General features: G+C 37.2%; 1 protein-coding gene across 1 annotated transcript in view; it reads left to right on the forward strand.

Annotated features, from left to right (window-relative positions):
* The window catches only part of TMCO5A (transmembrane and coiled-coil domains 5A), a 59616-nt gene extending 41646 nt beyond the window's left edge, over positions 1–17970 (forward strand). Inside the window, exon 12 of the mRNA XM_072808364.1 lies at positions 17925–17970. Within this exon, the coding sequence (XP_072664465.1) occupies positions 17925–17955 (31 nt within the window). The 3' untranslated portion in view covers positions 17956–17970. The remainder of the gene's footprint in view (positions 1–17924) is intronic.
* The last annotated feature ends 351 nt before the right edge of the window (positions 17971–18321 follow it).

The following is an 18321-nucleotide window of genomic DNA, read 5'->3' on the forward strand; positions in this document are numbered from 1 at the left end:
CATTTGTAAGACCAAATCCATGTTAGAACAACAACAAAAATATCTAAAAGAAACATAACATTGTGATAAGGATGTTGAAGAGAAGAGATGATAAGTGTGAATTTAGCCCCATGTGGAACATGAATTCTTTTCTTGGCTTCAGGTCCAATATCAATCAAGGGAGATAGAAACTCCACAGAAATTTGAACAAAGAAGTCTTAATATAAATAATTATTAACTACTTATAGGAAATTAGCTACCAACAGAGAACTTTAAAGATTACCCTAATTCTGAGTGAGAGAATCCAAGGAAGAAACACACTTTGGAAGGGGTCCCCTCCTCAATGCTTGAAATCACCTGGTTAGAGGGCTTTGGTTGCAGCCTGCTGAATGGCAGAGAAGTAGCTAAGGCTACTGGGCAGGGAACCATGATGGGGTGCCAATGAAACTAACTAGGAAGCTGCCATCAGAGGCTGCTGAGGAATTCACTGGGAAGCTGTTGGAAGCACCAACAGAACTTACCCAGAAGGCACCCACTAGAGGGGTACAAAGCTCACTGGAAAGCAGCTTTCCAGGAAGCTGCCTACAGCTAAAACCACTGACACTTGTTGAAGGTCACTTCCATGGGCTGTCCTGCAACAGGATGGCCAAGCACCACAGGAACAAATAGGAGGGAAAAATACATCCGAACCTGGAAGAGAAGTCCCTCCCTGCACTGTTCCTCTTTTGCACCCTACTGACAAAATTTAACATGGTGCCAGGAAGTAAAGAAACGTTTATAAGATCCATCTTAGCTATCAAGCATGACAACAAAAGGTAGATTTGGAGCTGAGAAACAATACATCAATAACAGGCACATGGTCATGACCAAGTGAAGAGGCTTGAGCTCTAGTCTCAGCAATACCAACTCACTAACACCTAGGGACCTTTCAGACACTTGATCTCCTTCATGATGCCTTGGTATCTCTCTACTTTGATTAATTCAATCTATGAAACATTTTGAGTTTGATAGTTACAATGTGCCATTCTATTACTTCAACACATAATACCTGAAAATAGCAATTAAACAAAACATATTTATCAAGATTCCAAGAGCTCACACTAATAGATTTTTCTATTTTATTTTGCCAGATACCAATCTTTAAGACAACTTTTATTTGAGTCCTAATGTGGTTTATGATATTGTGATTATAATAAGAAATACATATATGCATCCCCCCTCCTGCCATAAGAGTTTCTAAAACTCTTAGAATTTCCTGAGTGATAGAGGTAAAAGGGATATCTTTGGTTATTCATAATAAACTCTTCAGCAACCATACCTGAATTAATGCTAATGAGGTGACTCTTGGTGGGCTACTAGATAGCTTCAGGATGAAGGCTGGTTTTACTAGAGAAACCAATCAAGTGATTAGAGGGTTGGAACTTTTAGCACCATTCCCCCATCTCAAGGGAGGGGCGAGCAGTTAGACATTGAGTTAATCACCAATGAGCACTGATTTAAGCAACCATGCCTGTGTAATGGAACCTCCTTTAAAACTCTAAACAACAGAGTTCAGAGAGTTTCTGATTTGGTGAACACACATAGGAAGGGTGGTGCACCCCTATTCCACAGGGACAGAAGCTCCTGTGCTGGGGACCCTTCTAGACTTTGCCCAATGCACCTCTTCACCTGGCTGTTCACCTGCCTTATAATACGTTCTATAAAATATACTGGTACTATTAAGTAAAGTACTTTCCTGAGTTCTGTGAGCCATTCTATCAAATTACGGAATCTGGGGAGAGGGTCATGGAAACCCCCAATTTATAGCTAGTTGGTCTGTAGCACATGTAGCTGGGACTTGAGAGTGGCATCCAAAGCGGCAGCAGTCTTTGAGTCTGAGCCCTGAACTTGTGGAGTCTGTAGTAACTCTGAGTAGTTAGTGTCAGAAATGAACTAAATTGTAGGACACTCAACTGGTGTCCACAGAGAATTGGAGAATTGCTTGGTGTGGAAAACCCACACATTTGGTGATAGAAGTGTTGTGGGTAAAACAGCCTATTATTGCTGTAACAAATTACCACAGACTTAGTGATTTAAAATAACACAAATTTATTCACTTATAGCTCTGGAGGTCAGAAGTCTAAAATGGGTTTTTCCTGGCTGTGTTCCTTCTGGAGGCTCTAGGAGAATCCATTTTCTTTTTCACCTTGTGGAGGTGAGCTGCATTCCTTGGCTCATGGCGATTTCTTCTATGTTCAAAGCCAGCAGTGTATCATCTCTCCCTCTGACCTCTGCTCCTGTCCTCACGTTTACTGTCTGATTCATCCCACTTACCTCCCTTTTACAGGGACCCTTGTGATTACAGTGGACCCACAAAATAATCCAAAATAACCTCCCCACCTGAAGACCTTAATCACATCTGCAAAATCTACTGCCATGGAAGGTATCATATTCATAGGTTCTAGAGATTAAGGCATGGATGTCTTTGGGAGGCTATTATTCCATCATACAATCCTTCCTAAAATTAAAGTCTCTTGAATATTACCTAATTTTTGATTAATGTTTTCTCATACAAAAGGGTCTCAAAACGTACCCAGTTTTTAAGATGCTGAAATAAGTTACAAGATACCCTTGGTTTTTCTTCAGCCCCCCTATTCTTACTCTTCCTAAGAAACTTATTTAATTAACTTTCATCCTCCTTGTAATTCCTATTCATTAAATAATAAAGGAGATGATACATTAGTTTATGAATTCACTAGACACAAGCTTTCTTTCAGACTGTCAATTACTCTACCAACCTCCCTATATTTATTTGAATTGTCTTCCAAGAGTTAGAGGGATTTCTGAATTAATAAACAGAGGTGCAAACAGAGGTGCAATGGCCATTCAGCATACACATACAGACACACACACACACACACACACACAGAGTCCTGCCCCACAAGCCTAAACTTACGTATTGCATTTCCCCCTGGTCCAAGTTCTCCTTATTCTCATTCTGCTTCTCAGTATATGGCAGGAGGGAAAGTGTAATACATAATTCTAGTATTTAAAGATTCTCAAGACAAAGATAGTTTTCAATTAGAACAGAGAGTATCAAAATGGGACCAGGAAACAATGAGATACCACCACACATCTATTAGAATGGTCAAACTCCAAAACATTGACAAATCCGATTGCTGGTAAAGGTATGAAGCAACAGGTACCCTCATTTGTTGTCAGTGGAAAGGTAAAATGGTACAGCCACTTTAGAAGACAGTCTGACAGTTTCTTATAAAACTAAAATACTGTTACCAGATGACATGATTATTCTTATAAAACTAAAATACTGTTACCAGATGACATGATTATCTGCCTAGAAAACCAAAAGCATTAATTAGAGAAGGTTAAGCTGCTGTAACAGATAAATGTCAAAATTTCAGTTTGCTTAAAGGACACAAAATTTATTATAGTTTTAAAGCAGTAGTTGTTCAATAAGTATATGTGAAATGAATGGTCAAATTCCAACACTGGGGATCCCTGGGTGGCGCAGCGGTTTGGCGCCTGCCTTTGGCCCAGGGCGCGATCCTGGAGACCCGGGATCGAATCCCACGTCGGGCTCCCGGTGCATGGAGCCTGCTTCTCCCTCTGCCTGTGTCTCTGCCTCTCTCTCTCTGTGACTATCATAAATAAATAAAAAAAAAAAAATTAAAAAAAAAAAAAACAAATTCCAACACTGTAATAGTGGAAAAAAATAGAAGTAATCTTAACGCTAGTTAAATAAATAATGGCAACCCCATCGGTCAGCAAAAATTATGCTACAATTTAGCATAATTTACAAATTATGTCTATGCATACCAACTGATAAACATGCCAAGATATGTTTATGCTAAAAAAAAGGCAATTATTGTGCAATATATGCAAATATTTGGAAGAATATACGATCCACTAACTATGGAATTCTGAGGTTCTGGGTACTCAGACTGTCTGGATGATTTCCCAGGAAGAACCTTCCGAGCAAAGACAGGGGCCAACAGAGTCCTTCCCTCTGGACCTAAATGGCAGCCACAAGACAGCTGTCAGGATTTAGTGGACAAAACTTGGATGTGTGGGCTGGGGATTCCCCAGGATTCCTCCTGGTACAGAGCAAAGCCAGGGCTGAGAAGACAACAGGGTAAACCACAGGCCAGAGACCTCCATTTGTCCTTTTGGTCCAGGTCCCTCAAATGTCAGGGGTAAGCCTGCCTGAACTTGACCACAGCTACCTTCTCTACCAAAGTCAGAGTTCTGCCAATGCTGGTAATTCTTTTCAATCTCATGTTGGCCTAACTGCACTTCTCATCCATTGAATTGGGCTTTACTGCAGCAGAAACCAACTGCCTTCTGAAGGCTACAGACCACTGATCAAGACACCAACAAAAAATGTCATCCTGTCTCAGACATCACCAGGGCCTAATGCCTCTGCCAATCTAAAAAACCATTTCATGGCAGAAATCCAGGGAGCATCTTGAAGCTGGTTAGTTCAGCTGTGCCTGTCACTAATCATCATCCTTTGCCAGGCCCCAAAGTGCAAACTCTTCTGGTCATTTGTTCTTTCTTCTATTCTCCTCCCAGTTCAGTTCTTTCTTCACCCCAGACCCATCTTTCATCCTCCATTATTGACAAATCCATCAGCCCTTCTCATGTTACTCTCTAGGATCCTTATTCTTTGCCAACCATCCCTGAGTTTCTACCTTTCCCTCAAATACTCCCTCTACCTGTGTGCTTCCACTTACTGATCCTGGGTTGTTCATCGTCCCACTGCCCCTATGATGGGGGACAGGTGTGGGAAGGGGAGATCCATCATGTTTTTCTTGTTCTACACTGCTGCCTTTATACTACTACCCCTCCACCTTTATAAACACACCTCCACTGAGGATTACATCATCTGTCTGTAGCTCCCACTCTTTCCCTTGCCATTGTTCCCATTGACTTTCTAGTTACTATTTATATTTCTTATGGATTTGAGCATCTGGATCATCTTATTTCCTTTCTTTCTTCTCTAGTGCTGTCATCATTGAGGTTCTAGGTGAATCTGATGTCCACATGCACAACCTATCTGGCGTCATAGTTCCTTACTCTCTGCTCTATTTCAGCAATCTGCTATTCCAAATCCAGTTCTTTGCTATTTCTAAAACTATTCCACCTTTTAAACCAAAACCCTCATATCCATTTCCAAATTGCACCTTCCCACCTTTTCTTACTCTTTATTCTCAACCTCTATTCTTATACCTCATCAATATCTCCAAGCCTTTAATCTCTCATCTCCCCTAGTCTGTCTGCTTCTATTAATTGGATTTCCTGTCATCCTCCAATTATCACTGAAAACAAAAATGTGATTGTGTCACTCTCCTACTTAAAATTCTTCAAAGGCTCTTCATATGTTTTAAAAATTTCAAATTCCAGGCAGCCTGGGTGGCTCAGCAGTTTAGCACCGCCTTCAGCCCAGGGCCTGATCCTGGAGACCTAGAACTGAGTCCCATGTCAGGCTCCCTGCATAGAGCCTGCTTCTCCCTCTGCCTCTCTCTCTCTCTCTCTCTCAATCTGTCTCTGTCTCTCATGAATAAATAAATAAAATCTTAAAATAAATAAATAAATATGAAAATTTCAAAATTCCTTAGACAAAGAATTCTTTATAATTTTATAACTTGGCCTGGCCTGACCACTCCAGCCCTATTTCACCCCCTACCTCAACCTATGTCCTGCACTCCATCCAGTTTTGCTGACCTAGTTGAAGTTCCATTTATTCAGCCTCTAGAAAGTCTTTCTCTACTGTCTCCTCTTGGCCATCTCAAAACAGCTTAATTTTTTAAATTAAACTTTTTAAACTAGTTGTATATTCACATACAGTTTCAGGCATAATACAGAAATAACTCAAGATAACCCAATGCAGAGATAACCAAGTAAAGATAACCCCTTTACCCAGTGTTACCCAATGGTAACATCATGCAAAAGGATAGTATAGTATCAGAACCAAGATACTGATACTGATACCATCAAGGTACAGAAGAGTTCAATCACCACAAAGATTCCTCCTCATATTGTTCCATGATAGTCATGTTCACTTCTTTCCTACCCCTGGCCCCTTCTAAATCCCTGGCAACCACTAACCTATTCTTTTTTATAATTTTGTCATTTTAAGAATGCTATATAAAGGATATTATCTAGGTATGCTCATTGTCTCTCTCTCGCTCACTCTCTCTCAAATAAATAAATGAAATCTTTTTTTAAAAGATATTATATAGTTTGCAACCTTTTGAAAACTTCGCTTCTTTCACACAACATAATTCTCTGGAGAATCATCCATGTTGTTGCAGGTATCAAAAGCTCATTCCTTGACTGATGAATAGCATTACATGGAGTGGATGTGTCTGTTTATCCATTGACTGATTTTTCAGTCAATTAGCCCATTAACATTATATGAGTTATTTAAAGTTTTTTCTTCTATTATGAATATGGCTGCTACAAATATTCATGTAAGCTTTTTATGTGAACTCAAGTTTTCATTTCTTTGAGATAAATTTTGAAGAGTATAATTGCCGGATCATATGGTTGTTGCATGTTTAGTTTTTGCTTTAACTTTTTTAAGAAATTGTCTAAATATTTTCCAGGGTGAACGTGACATTTCACATTTCCTCTAGTGGTAAATGAGTGATCCAGTTTCTCCACATCCTCACCAGCATTTGGTGATGTCATTTTATTTTAACCACTCTGATAGGTATAAGTGATACCTCATTGTGGTTATAATTTGCATTTCCCTAATGGCTAATAATGTTAAACATCTTTCCATGAGTTTATTTTCATCTGTATATCTTTTTGATTAGTGAAATGTCTCTTCATGGGCTTTTTTCTCACTGGATTTTTTTAAACCATTGAGTTTTCAGAGTTCCTTATATATTCCAGATACTAGTTTTTTTGTCAGATACGTGGTTTCTAAGTATTTTGTCTCATTCTGTAGCTTACCTATTCATTCTACCAATTGGCTCTTCCATGGAGAAAAATTTTAATGTTGATTAATCCTAATTTATCAAAATTTCCTTTTATAGATCATGCTTTTAGTGCCAAGTCTAAGGACTATTTACCTAGAACTAAATCCCAAAGATTTTCTTTTTTTTCTTTAAAGCTTTATGTTTTTATATTTTATATTTAACTCCATGATCCATTTTGAGTTCATTTTTGTATATGGTGTGAGACTTAGTTCAAGGTTTATTTTTTGCCTAAAAATAACCAATCACTCTAGCACTATTTGTTGAAAAGGCTATTTTTCCTACACTGAATTCATTTTCCACTTTGTCAAAAGTAGTTCAACATATTTATGTGTATTTTTTCTGTCTATTCTATTCCATTGACTTATATATCTATTCCTCCACCAATACCATACATATTGATTACTATTATTAAATAATAAGTCTTGAAATCACATAGACTGAATCCTCCAGCTTTTTTGTCATTGTCAAAATTGTCTTATCTACCCAGTTCTTTTGTCTTTCTATATAAATTTTAGAATAATCTTGTCTATTTCTACAAGAACATCTTAGTAGGATTTTAACAGGGAGTACATTAAATCTGCATATTGATTTAGGAAGAATTGACATCTTTACTTTGTTGAATCTTCTAATCCATAAAAAGAGTATGCTGCTCCATGCAGTTAATCTTTGATTTGACTCATTAGCATTTTGTAGTTTTATTTAGTATACAAGTCTCGTATGTGTTTGTTACATTTGCACCTTCAGTGTTTTTTTTAGATGATTTAAAATATTATAATGTTTTGTTTTAGTCTTGATATGTTCATTGCTAGTATATGGAAATATAATTGATTTTTGTATATTGATCTTGTACCTGCTGCCCTGCTGAACTCCTTTATTAGTTCCGGGGAACTTTAGGGAAAATTTCTTTGAAATTTTCTTCATAGAAAATCATGTCACCTGCAAATAAGGACAGTTTTATTTCTTCTTTTCTGATCTCCATGCCTTTTTTTCTTGCCTTATCGCACTGGTTAGAACTTTAATCACTATGTTGAGTAAGAGTGGTGAGAGCAGATATCTTAGTCTTGTTTCTAATCTTTGCCAGAAAATATTCAGTCTTTCACCATTAAGTATAATGATAGCTATAGGTTTTTTATAAATGTTCTTTAACATCTACTACTTTTATGAGAACTTTTATCTTGAATAAATGTTGAATTTTGTCAGATGTTTCTTCTACATCAATTGATAGGATTTTTCTTCTTTATCTTGCTAATAAGGCAGATTACATTGATTGAATTTTTAATATTGAACCAGATTTGTTTGCATCCCTGAAATAGACTCTACTTGGAAATGGTGTATAATTTTTATATATTGCTGAATTCTATTTGCCAATATATTGTTGAGGATTTTTACATCAATATTTATAAGGGACACTTGTCCATAGTTTTCTTCTTTGGTACTATCTTTGTCCAGTTTTGTAATCGGGGTAATTCTAGCTTCATAAAATGAATTAGGAAATACTTCCTCCTCTCCTATTTTCTGGAAAAGATGATATCGAAATAATGTTATTTCATACTTAAACGTTTGGTAAATTCTCATGAATAAATAATCAAAGTGGGGGAGGTGCCTGGGTGGCTCAATGGTTGAGCCACTGTCTGCCTTTGGCCTGATCCCCAGGGCCTGGGATCGAGTCCCACCCTACTTCTCCCTCTGCCTATGTCTCTGCCTCTCTGTGTCTCTCATGAACAAATAAATTATTTAAAAATCTTAAATGTTTGGTAGAATTCTCCATTAAAACCATCTGGACCTGAAATTTTCTGTTTGAAGAGTGTTGGTTTTAGTTTTAATTTTCCATTAAAAATTCCATTTCTTTATTAGTTATAGGCCATGTTTATAACTATTTAATATTGGATGGCAGTTTGTGTTTAAAGAATTTGTTCATCTCATATAACTTGTCAAATCTATCTGTACAGTTGTTCATAGTTTTCCTTTATTATACTTTCAATATGTGCAGGGATGTCCCCTGTTTCATCCTTGTTACTGCTAATTTGTTTCTTCTATATCTTAATCAGTTTTGCTAGAGGTTTATCAAATTTATGCATCTTTTCAAAAAACTAAACTTTTTATTGAATTGGTTTTCCCCTTTCTTTTTCTGTTTTCAATTTCATTTATTTCTGCTCTTATTTTGTTTTTTCTTCCTTTTGCTTACTTTGGGTTTATTTTGCTCTTCTTGGCAGGAGGTGGGGAGGCATGAGAGTTCTTGAGGTGAAAGCCTGGATAACTGATTTGAACCTATCCTATTTTCCTTTTTTTTTTCTTTTTAAAGTTTTATTCATTTAAATAATCTCTACTTCTCACATGGGGCTCAAATTCATGATCCCAAGATCAAGAGTGGCATGCTCCTCCGACTGAACCAGCCAGACACCCCTGAACCTATCCTACTTTTCTAATGTAGGCATTTAATGATATAAATTCCCCTTTTACTGCTTTAGCTATCTTTCAGAAATTTCAATGTTTCGTTTCCATTTTTATTCAGTTAAATATTTTTATTCCGTTCATTTTATTCAGTTTACTTCTTAAGTATTTTTTCCCTTGAGACTTCCTCTTTGACCTACAGATTATTCAGAGGTATGTTGCCTATTTTCCATGCTTATTTTTCTGTTATTGATGTCTACTTTGTGGCTAGAGGACACATTCTGTATGATCTCCAGTCTCCTAAATTTGTTGAGGTTTCTTTATGGCCATGGATATGATCCATCTTAGCATATGTTCCATGGGCACTTGAAAAGAATATGCATTTTGCTGTTGTTGGGAGAAGTGTTCTATAAATATCAATTGAATCCAATTGATTGATGGTACTCATGAGTTCTTCTATATCTTGGCTGATTTTCTGTCTAGTTTTTCTATCAATCATAAGGAGAGATGTTAAAGTCCCCAACTATAATTATAGATTTATTAATTTCTTCTTCTAGTTCTATCAGGTTTTGTTTCACACATTTTGTAGTTCTTTTGTTTGGTGCATACATATTTAGGGTTGCATACATATTTAGGGTTGCCAAAGATTTTTTGGTGTTTGGCCCTTTCTTTCTCTAGTAAATTTCTTTGCTGGAAATCCTCTTTATCTGATATTAATATAGCTGCTCCTGCTTTCTTACAATTAATGTTTACATAAGATCTCTTGTTCCATCCTTTTATTTTCAATAAAGCTATACTGTCATATTTCAGGTGAATCTCCTATAGGCAACATGTAGTTGGGTCATGTTTTCCAATTCATTCTATCAATATCTATTATTTAACTGATACATTTGGACAGCTTATTTTAATGTAATTATCGATATATTAGGGCTTATATCTACCATATCATTTTTTGTTTTCTGCTTTATTTTTCATGTATTTTATTTTTCCTGCCTTCCTGCGAATTGAACAATTTTTACAATTCCATTCTGATCTATAGTATTTTTTAGTATATTTCTTTGTGTAGACCTTTTTAGTGGTTGCATGTTATATACACAACATATATTACATGATATATACACAACATAGTCTACTAGTCCTTTTACCAGTTTGAGTAAGGTATAGAAACCTTACCACTATTTTATCCTTTTATTCTCTTCTTACCTTAATTATCATAACTCTTCTCTGGACATTGAGAATCTTATCAGAATTTTTCTTTCAACCATCAAATATATTAGAAAACTCTAGAAAAGGAAGAAAGTCTATTGTATTTACCTATATTTTTGCTTACCACATATTCTTTCTTCCTTCCTGATGTTCTAAGATTTTTTTTAATCACTTCTCTGGCAGAAACAAAGGAAAAAGAAAGGATGACTAAAACTAAGCTATTCTTTTGCATTAGGTTGACTGACAATAAGTTCTCTTAGATGTCATTCATTCGGGGAATATAAAAAATAGTGAAAGGGATTATAGGGGAAAGGAAAGAAAATGAGTGGGAAATATCAGAGAGGGTGACAGAAGATAGACTCCTAACTCTAGGAAACGAACAAGGGGTAGTGGAAGGGGAGGTGGGGGGTGTGTGTGACTAGGTGATGGGCACTGAGGGGGGCACTTGACGGGATGAGCACTGGGTGTTATACTATATGTTGGCAAATAAAACTCAATTAAAAATATACAAAAAAAATGTTTTAATTTCCACTTCATTCCTAAAGGGTATTTTTATTTTTGTTGGATATAGGATTCTGGGCTGACAGTTCTTTTCTTTCAGCACTTAAGACAGATAATGTATTCATTTCTTTTGTCTCCACAGTTTCTGATGAATAACCTCCATCGTTCAAATTGCTCTTCCCTCACAGGTCAGGCATCATTTCCCTCTCACTGCTTTCCAGTATTTTCTTTGCTCTTAGCCCTTCACAAGTACAACTATGACATATGTTAGTATGTCTTCTGGTGTATCCTGTTTAAGGTTAGTTCAACTTCTTGAATCTGTAAGCTTATTTTTCCCCCTATATTTAGAAAGCTTTCAGCCATTATCTCTTCAAGTACTTTTAAAACCTTGCCATTTTTCTCCTTTTCTTCCAGGACACTAATGATACAATGTTAGATTTTTTGTTATAGTCCCACAGGTCTCTGATACTCCATTTATGCTGTTCAATGTGCTCTGTTGTTTAGATTAGGCAATTTCTATTGATCTACTTTCCAGCTCACTGGTTCTTTCCTCTGACCTCCACATTCTTCTGTTAATACCATCAATTGAGCTTTTCATTTCAGTTACTGTATTTTTCAGTAGTTCTTCTTTATATCTTCCATTTAGTTCTTCTTTATATCTTCTATTTAGTTCTTTATATCTTCCATTTCTTTGTTGAGAGGGTTTTTTTTTCATTTATTTCATGCATGTTCATAATTATTCTGAAGGATTTTTATGACAACAGCCTTAAAATCTTTGGCAGATGATTCTAATATTTCATCTCAGTTTTGGTATCGATTGTCTTTTCTCATTCAGTAGATTTTCCTGGCTGTTGATAGGACATGTGATTTTTTTTTTTTAATTTGGGTATCTAGGATATGATGTTATGAGACTCTGAATCTTAATGAAACACTCTATTTTACCTGGCTCTGCACTTCAGCAGGAGAAGAGGTCAGGTGTAGGTATCACCAGCTCATTACTGGCAGATATACAACTACTTCGCTGTCCTGACAAGTTTGATATTCAAAACATGAGTGTATTAGTTTTTCAGAGAAAGTAAAATATGTGTTTTTGAAAAACTTAGTTCAGTTAATACATTCCTCCAGGAATCCTTTCCTAATCCTTTAATCTGGGTTAGGGTTCCTTCCTCTAAGTGTTCCCAGGTCTACCTATACTTGTCTCATTGTAGAATTATCATGCTATTCTGTAGATGCGTGTCTACTTGTCTGTTTCCACTAAACTGCAAGCTTGGTAAAAGTGCCAACTCTGTCTTACTTGATGTTGCATCCCTATACTAGAATAGTGTCTAATATATAATTGTCACTTCATAAATATATTTTGAAAAGCTATCATTTTGCTGTCCAAAATCCTCAGGAGCTTGTTAGTAACTTCCACAGGAAAGTTTGCACTGTTTGTTACTGAAGACTCTGCAGTCAGGCCTATTAACCTCTAGATGAGAAGCTCCCACAATTAACCTATGTAAATCCTTCCTTCAACCAAAATAGTCACCTTGTCTCCAGAACCCTCCTACCAACATCTGTTTCTATCTACCAGTGTGAAGATGGTATAGAAGGATTTTATCTCATGTCTTATCTCCACTCCACCTTTTTTAGAATCCTTTTCCTAATCATCCTGATATGCTTGATCACAGTATTCGTACATTAGAACCATCTTTAACATATACTGACTTATTTTATTTCTAAGTATATCATTATCCCCAGGATCTCCACAGCTATAAGATCCCTGCAGATAGGATCTACATCTTTTGTCCTTAACATATGGTATAGTATCTTACATAATATCTCACAAATAAGAACTCAATAAACATTTATTGTTGAAAGAAAAGAAAAATTTTAATTTAGGATGTTTTAGGGAATCCAATATTAAGCAAGTTTTACAAACTGGTTTCTCCAACTATCTCATCTCCTTATTCAGTGTAACATAGTAACTAGATCCAGTCACTTAACCCCCTATTTTTTACTTTCTTCAACAGTAAAACGAGAAAAAGCCTCATCATATATAGACACCATAAAAGACATTTAAGGTCGGTGGTGATTATGATTAAGCGGCGTTTAACAGAATTGTTTTTGTCTGTGCATTTGTTAAAGACAGCTCAAATGACCAGTTTCATAGTAACAGGCTGAGCAAGTAAGCTTAAGAGTTCAGAAATGAGTTGCTAACTCCACATTAATTCATCCTGTTTTGAGCCTCATTATATGGCAGCTGCTGCATGGGACAAGCCTCTGACTTGAGTGACTGGCTCAGCCAGTGTTGACATTCCTTTCAATTATCAGCAAATGCATCTACCTGCGCAAACTCGTTTTGCTCACAGATTAATTTTTCTATGAAACATCTCAAACACAAATATTTTGGAAGAGAGTACAGCACAGAGTCTATTTGCAGAGTTAATTAAAAAAAACTGTCCAGATAATTCTGGTTGCATAAAGGGCTTCCTCCAAAAGGGCAGGAAGTCAAGCATTAACAATTAGTAGGAGATGGAGTCCACAGAGCAGCGGTGTGAGAAAGTGAGAGGCAAAAAACAGGACAGCAAATAGTTCAAGAAAACTGCCTTTAGTTCCTGTAAAGAGTCTTCAGCTCACTTGGTGCAAAACAGTAAATCCTAATGGACTCCAAAAACTTCTTTCATAAAATCACAGAATGGACCATAAAGAATTTCTTTGACACAAACAAGATAGGAAAGCAAGAAAGTCAGAAAATTCATCCAAAATGAAGGTTTATCTTTGAGCCTATACTCAATGGAATTAAAAGGTGGAGCTTCGGGTTCTGAAGAAATACTGTTATAACTCAATAGAAAATAATTTTAGCAGTTTCTGTAGGAGGAAAGAAGGAAAGAGAAGCAGATGAATCAGACTAGCTTGGATATATAAAAGGAGTAGTAGGAGTAGTAATGATCTAGGATAAAGTGGAGAGAAGAGGGAGTCAAATAAGTTATTTGGCTCTCTGTGTTTAACATGTTAACTCTTGACCCTCAATGTCAATTAGGTCTCAATTAGAGCTGCTATTATGTTTATGTATATCTACACAAATACACACACAGTGGCTTCCTACTGAAAATTCACTATTTCAAGAAGTATTAATTGGGAAATCAGTCTTGTAAAATGGATTTTAACACTAATTCGACTCTCTCAGAATGGAGAAGCTTGAAGAGAAAAGTATTGAATAACTGATTATGCATCCATAATGCCTGGAAATGATGTGCATTTTATACCAATAAAAAGGACATCGTTTCATATTGTAGAAAATTTGCTGTTACAGAATGTTTTTGGTAAAATATCCCAAATAAGAACTGACTTTCCCTTTCCCATCATATAAAAAATTCAGTCCATTATCTTCTGGGGTATATAAGAGTTCATTACTCATTTGCCCTTGAGTTGGACAAAGTCTTTATAACTCTTAAGAACTATTTTATTTCCTGCCCTCCAAACTCCCTGGTAAGAAGGAGTTACTCTATATTTGTAAGCTTCACTCTTCCCAAGGTCTGTGATATAACTTTCAGAAGATTTCAAGAAAGCCAATCTTAACTGATGATCTCCTTCTCCCCTGATAGTTAAATCTCAGTAACTGATCAGAGACACCCAGGCCAGAACTTGTACCAAACTTCTGATCATTGTATCCCTTTTGGCTTCTTTTGTGTCAGTCTTGGTCTCTTAATTCAGAAGGTTAAGCCATGATCCTGGGCATGATCCTGGGCATCCTCACCTTCCAACTGAATAAGCATCATATTTCAGCAACTTTACCTCCTAAATATCTCTTAAGTCCAAATCTCACCCCAACCTGGGCCATCATCAATTCGCACATTATTATCATAACCTCCAGGTTTCCTCTCCCAGCCTCCAAATTTGACGCTTGCAAGTTATTCTCTGTTGCAGCCAAAGTATTCATTCTCAAGTACCCATTCTCTTCTTAAAGCCCTTTAGTAAATTCCCCTTTCTCCCCAAATAAAGTCCAAACTCCTTAACAAGAATCAAGAGCTCATCCTGATGTAACTCCCCTTAGCACACTGACTTCATACAACTCACCCCTCCACCCACATCCACCTCCAATCAAGACTTCAGACACATTGAACTACTTTGGTTCCCCAAACAAGCCATTTGCTTTCTCATTTCCTGGTCTATGTTCATGCATGAAACATTAGCATTTGCCTACTCATCTTTTAGGTCCCTATTTAGATGGTAACTCCTCCAGGAGTCCTTTCCTTTCCCAAATGAGTAACGTGCCCTTCTAACTGCTCTCATAGAAACCTGTGCTTTATTATAGAATACACTGTGCTGGAGTGTAACTCTCATTTACTAGCCTCTATTTGCCCTTGGGCTGTAAGCCCCAGGAGGTCAGGGTGTGAGTAGGTCTTCTCACCTCTGCATTCTTGTATCTGATACACACCCTGGCATATCCAAGCTCTACGATAAATATTGGTTGAATGAACAAATACACACCTAGGCCCTAGGCATAAGATCATGCTTCCACCTTCCCACTCTGTTACACCCTTCAGGGAGAGTAGTCTTGCCCCTAAATCTCCAGTCCTATTTCTGGACCGTGCTGGAAATCCCTCTAAGTCTCATTGTTCTTAAAGTCTAAGACCCATAATATGGCCTACAAATCCTATTCCATCTAGCCTTTGTTTCATTACCACTTGTGGTAGCCAGCCTCAGGATGGTCCCAATAAGCCCAGCCTCCTGATATTCACATCCTTATGTAGTCCACCCACATTGTATTGGTTTGTGTGACCAACAGTATACAGTAGAAGTGAGAACATATCACTTTTGAGGCTAGATCATAAAAGTCATTGTATCTTCTAGTTTTCTCTCTCTCTTTTGAATCACTTACCTGGAAAAAGTTAACTGCCATGTTACGAGCAACTCTGTGGACCCATATGGTGAGGAACCAAAGTCTCTGGTCTATAGTCAGTGAAAAACTCAAAATTTTAACCAACAGCCATAGGCAAGCGCTTTCTGGCTCAGTCAACCCTCCAGATGACCCCAAGAGGGACCCTGAGCCAGAATCACCATCTATGCTACTCTTGGATACCTGACCCACAGAAACTAAGATAATAAGTGTCTAATGTTGTAGCTCACTAAGTTCTAGAGTCATCTGTGATGTAGTACAATAGATAACTAATATAACACTCTGGTCCCATTGTTAGACTTCTCTCAATTGCAGAATCATGCCAGCTTCCATCTTGCCTTTTCACATACTGTTCCTTTGCCTATAGTCACTGTGACAACTGCTTTATAGATCAGCCGAAAGAGCATTTCCTCAAGAGCTTTCCCTGTCCCCCAGACCAGCTTAGGCCATTTTTCACATGTCTTCAGGATAGCAGGCATTTTTCCTTGTTAGCCATTTTCATATATATTTACGTTACTATTTGTGGAACATCAACTATTTGCCAAATGCTGTACCATGTAACATAGGATCAAAACCAGCATTATCCTGCCTTCATAAAGTTTATAATCTGGAATTATTCTCTAATTATTAACACTTACTTGATTATATATATTTGATATTATTTTTACACTCACTATCCCTTCCTCATTTTTCTCACCCCATCAGTCACATCTTGACTATTCTATCTCTGAAATGTTTCTCAGCTGGAGCCCCTCCTCTGCCCTGCTCTTCCCTAGACTTGATTAAGTCTCAGCCCAACTGCAAGAGCCTCATAGCCAGATTTTATTACTGAGTATTCTATGGCTGCTGCATTAACTGACTTTTTTAGAGTCTCCCTCTGACCCATCTCTGCCATTCTATGTCTCACCTCTATACCTCTGTGTGCACTGTCTCCCTATCATGTAACTTAACTCCTCTATTTAAGACTCCCTCTGTCCCCCATTGTTACAAAATCAAGTTAGAAATTCCACACCCCACCTACAACATCTCTCTTTCCAAACTTTCCCCCATCCCAGCTCATCTCCTAGAGTCCATCTCACTCTCTCTCTCTCTCTCTCTCTCTCTCACACACACACACACACACCCTCTACACTGTAGTCACACCCAACTTCTCACTCTTCTCCAAGCCAACCATGTCTTTTCAATGCCTCCACACTGTTGTTCATGCTGTTTCCTTAGTCTAGAAATTATTTCTACAGCTGCCACCCCCTCATACCTACACATCTGCTAAATTCTTATGCATCTGTCAGGACCCAAATGACATGTCGCCTTTTCTGACTCCTCCAGGCTGATTCAGGGCTCCTAGCCCTGTTAGAGCACTTAAGTCATGTCATAATGAGGTGCATGCATGATTCTTTCCACCTTTAAAAGTTCTTCCAGGTCAGGGAATAATGTTTTATTCATCTTTGTATTCTGAGCACCCAGCACAATGGTTGGCACAAAACAAAGTGGCATGATTGTTAGATGAATGCAAAAATGAGCAACTCTTAGTAAAACAAGAACAACTGGGGCATGTACTATCTCACTTGCCTCTAATTTAAGAGACACTTGAGCAGAGACACTTAAAAGGGCAATTCAGAAGCAAAATAGTGCTAAACAGAATCTGAGGCCCAGAAGGTCCCAAGAGGTGAAACAGGTTGAAAACCAGCTAAGTTATTGGTGTCTCTTGTGGAAGTAGCAGGGAGGTGTTAATGTGGTATTTAACACATGAACAACAAGTAACAGCAAAGAATGAACTGGAATAGGCAAAGCTAATGGCATGAAAATTACCTAACACAGCCTATATTTAGGACAAAGAGAAAAACAGCAAGATGTTTATAATCAGCTATCTCAGTTTAATCCTCATTACAATGTATGCCCTGTACACTTACTTATTTAAAACCTTGCTTTACATTTTATAATTTATAACTGTAATGCTACATTTACTAATTCTGTTTCAGTCCAAATGAACAAGAATATGCCTTTATATAAAGGATCTGTGAAGTGTATGTGGAATTACAATTACAGAGACAGGGCTTGGCAGACTGATATTCCCAACTCAAGAGGGCCAAGGAGCCAGACACTAGAAAGAGCAGCCAAGATAGTATTTACCATCCGGAAAATTCCCACCCACCAGTCACCAAGAGGAATAAATGCAGAACAGCAAGTACAGACCCAAGGACTTCTATTGTAGAGTATTGTAAAGATATGGGTAATGGAATGGGGAAATAAAACAATATCACAACATAATGTCCCAGTGCTGCAGAGAGGTAAAAATATGGTTTGTTAGAGTTTTTTTGATAACTGTAAATTAAAATAATTGTCAAAAGTAAATGAAATCAACTATGTAAATACAAA

This window comes from Canis lupus, chromosome 32, assembly GCF_048164855.1.
Source record: "Canis lupus baileyi chromosome 32, mCanLup2.hap1, whole genome shotgun sequence".
Lineage (NCBI taxonomy): Eukaryota > Metazoa > Chordata > Mammalia > Carnivora > Canidae > Canis > Canis lupus.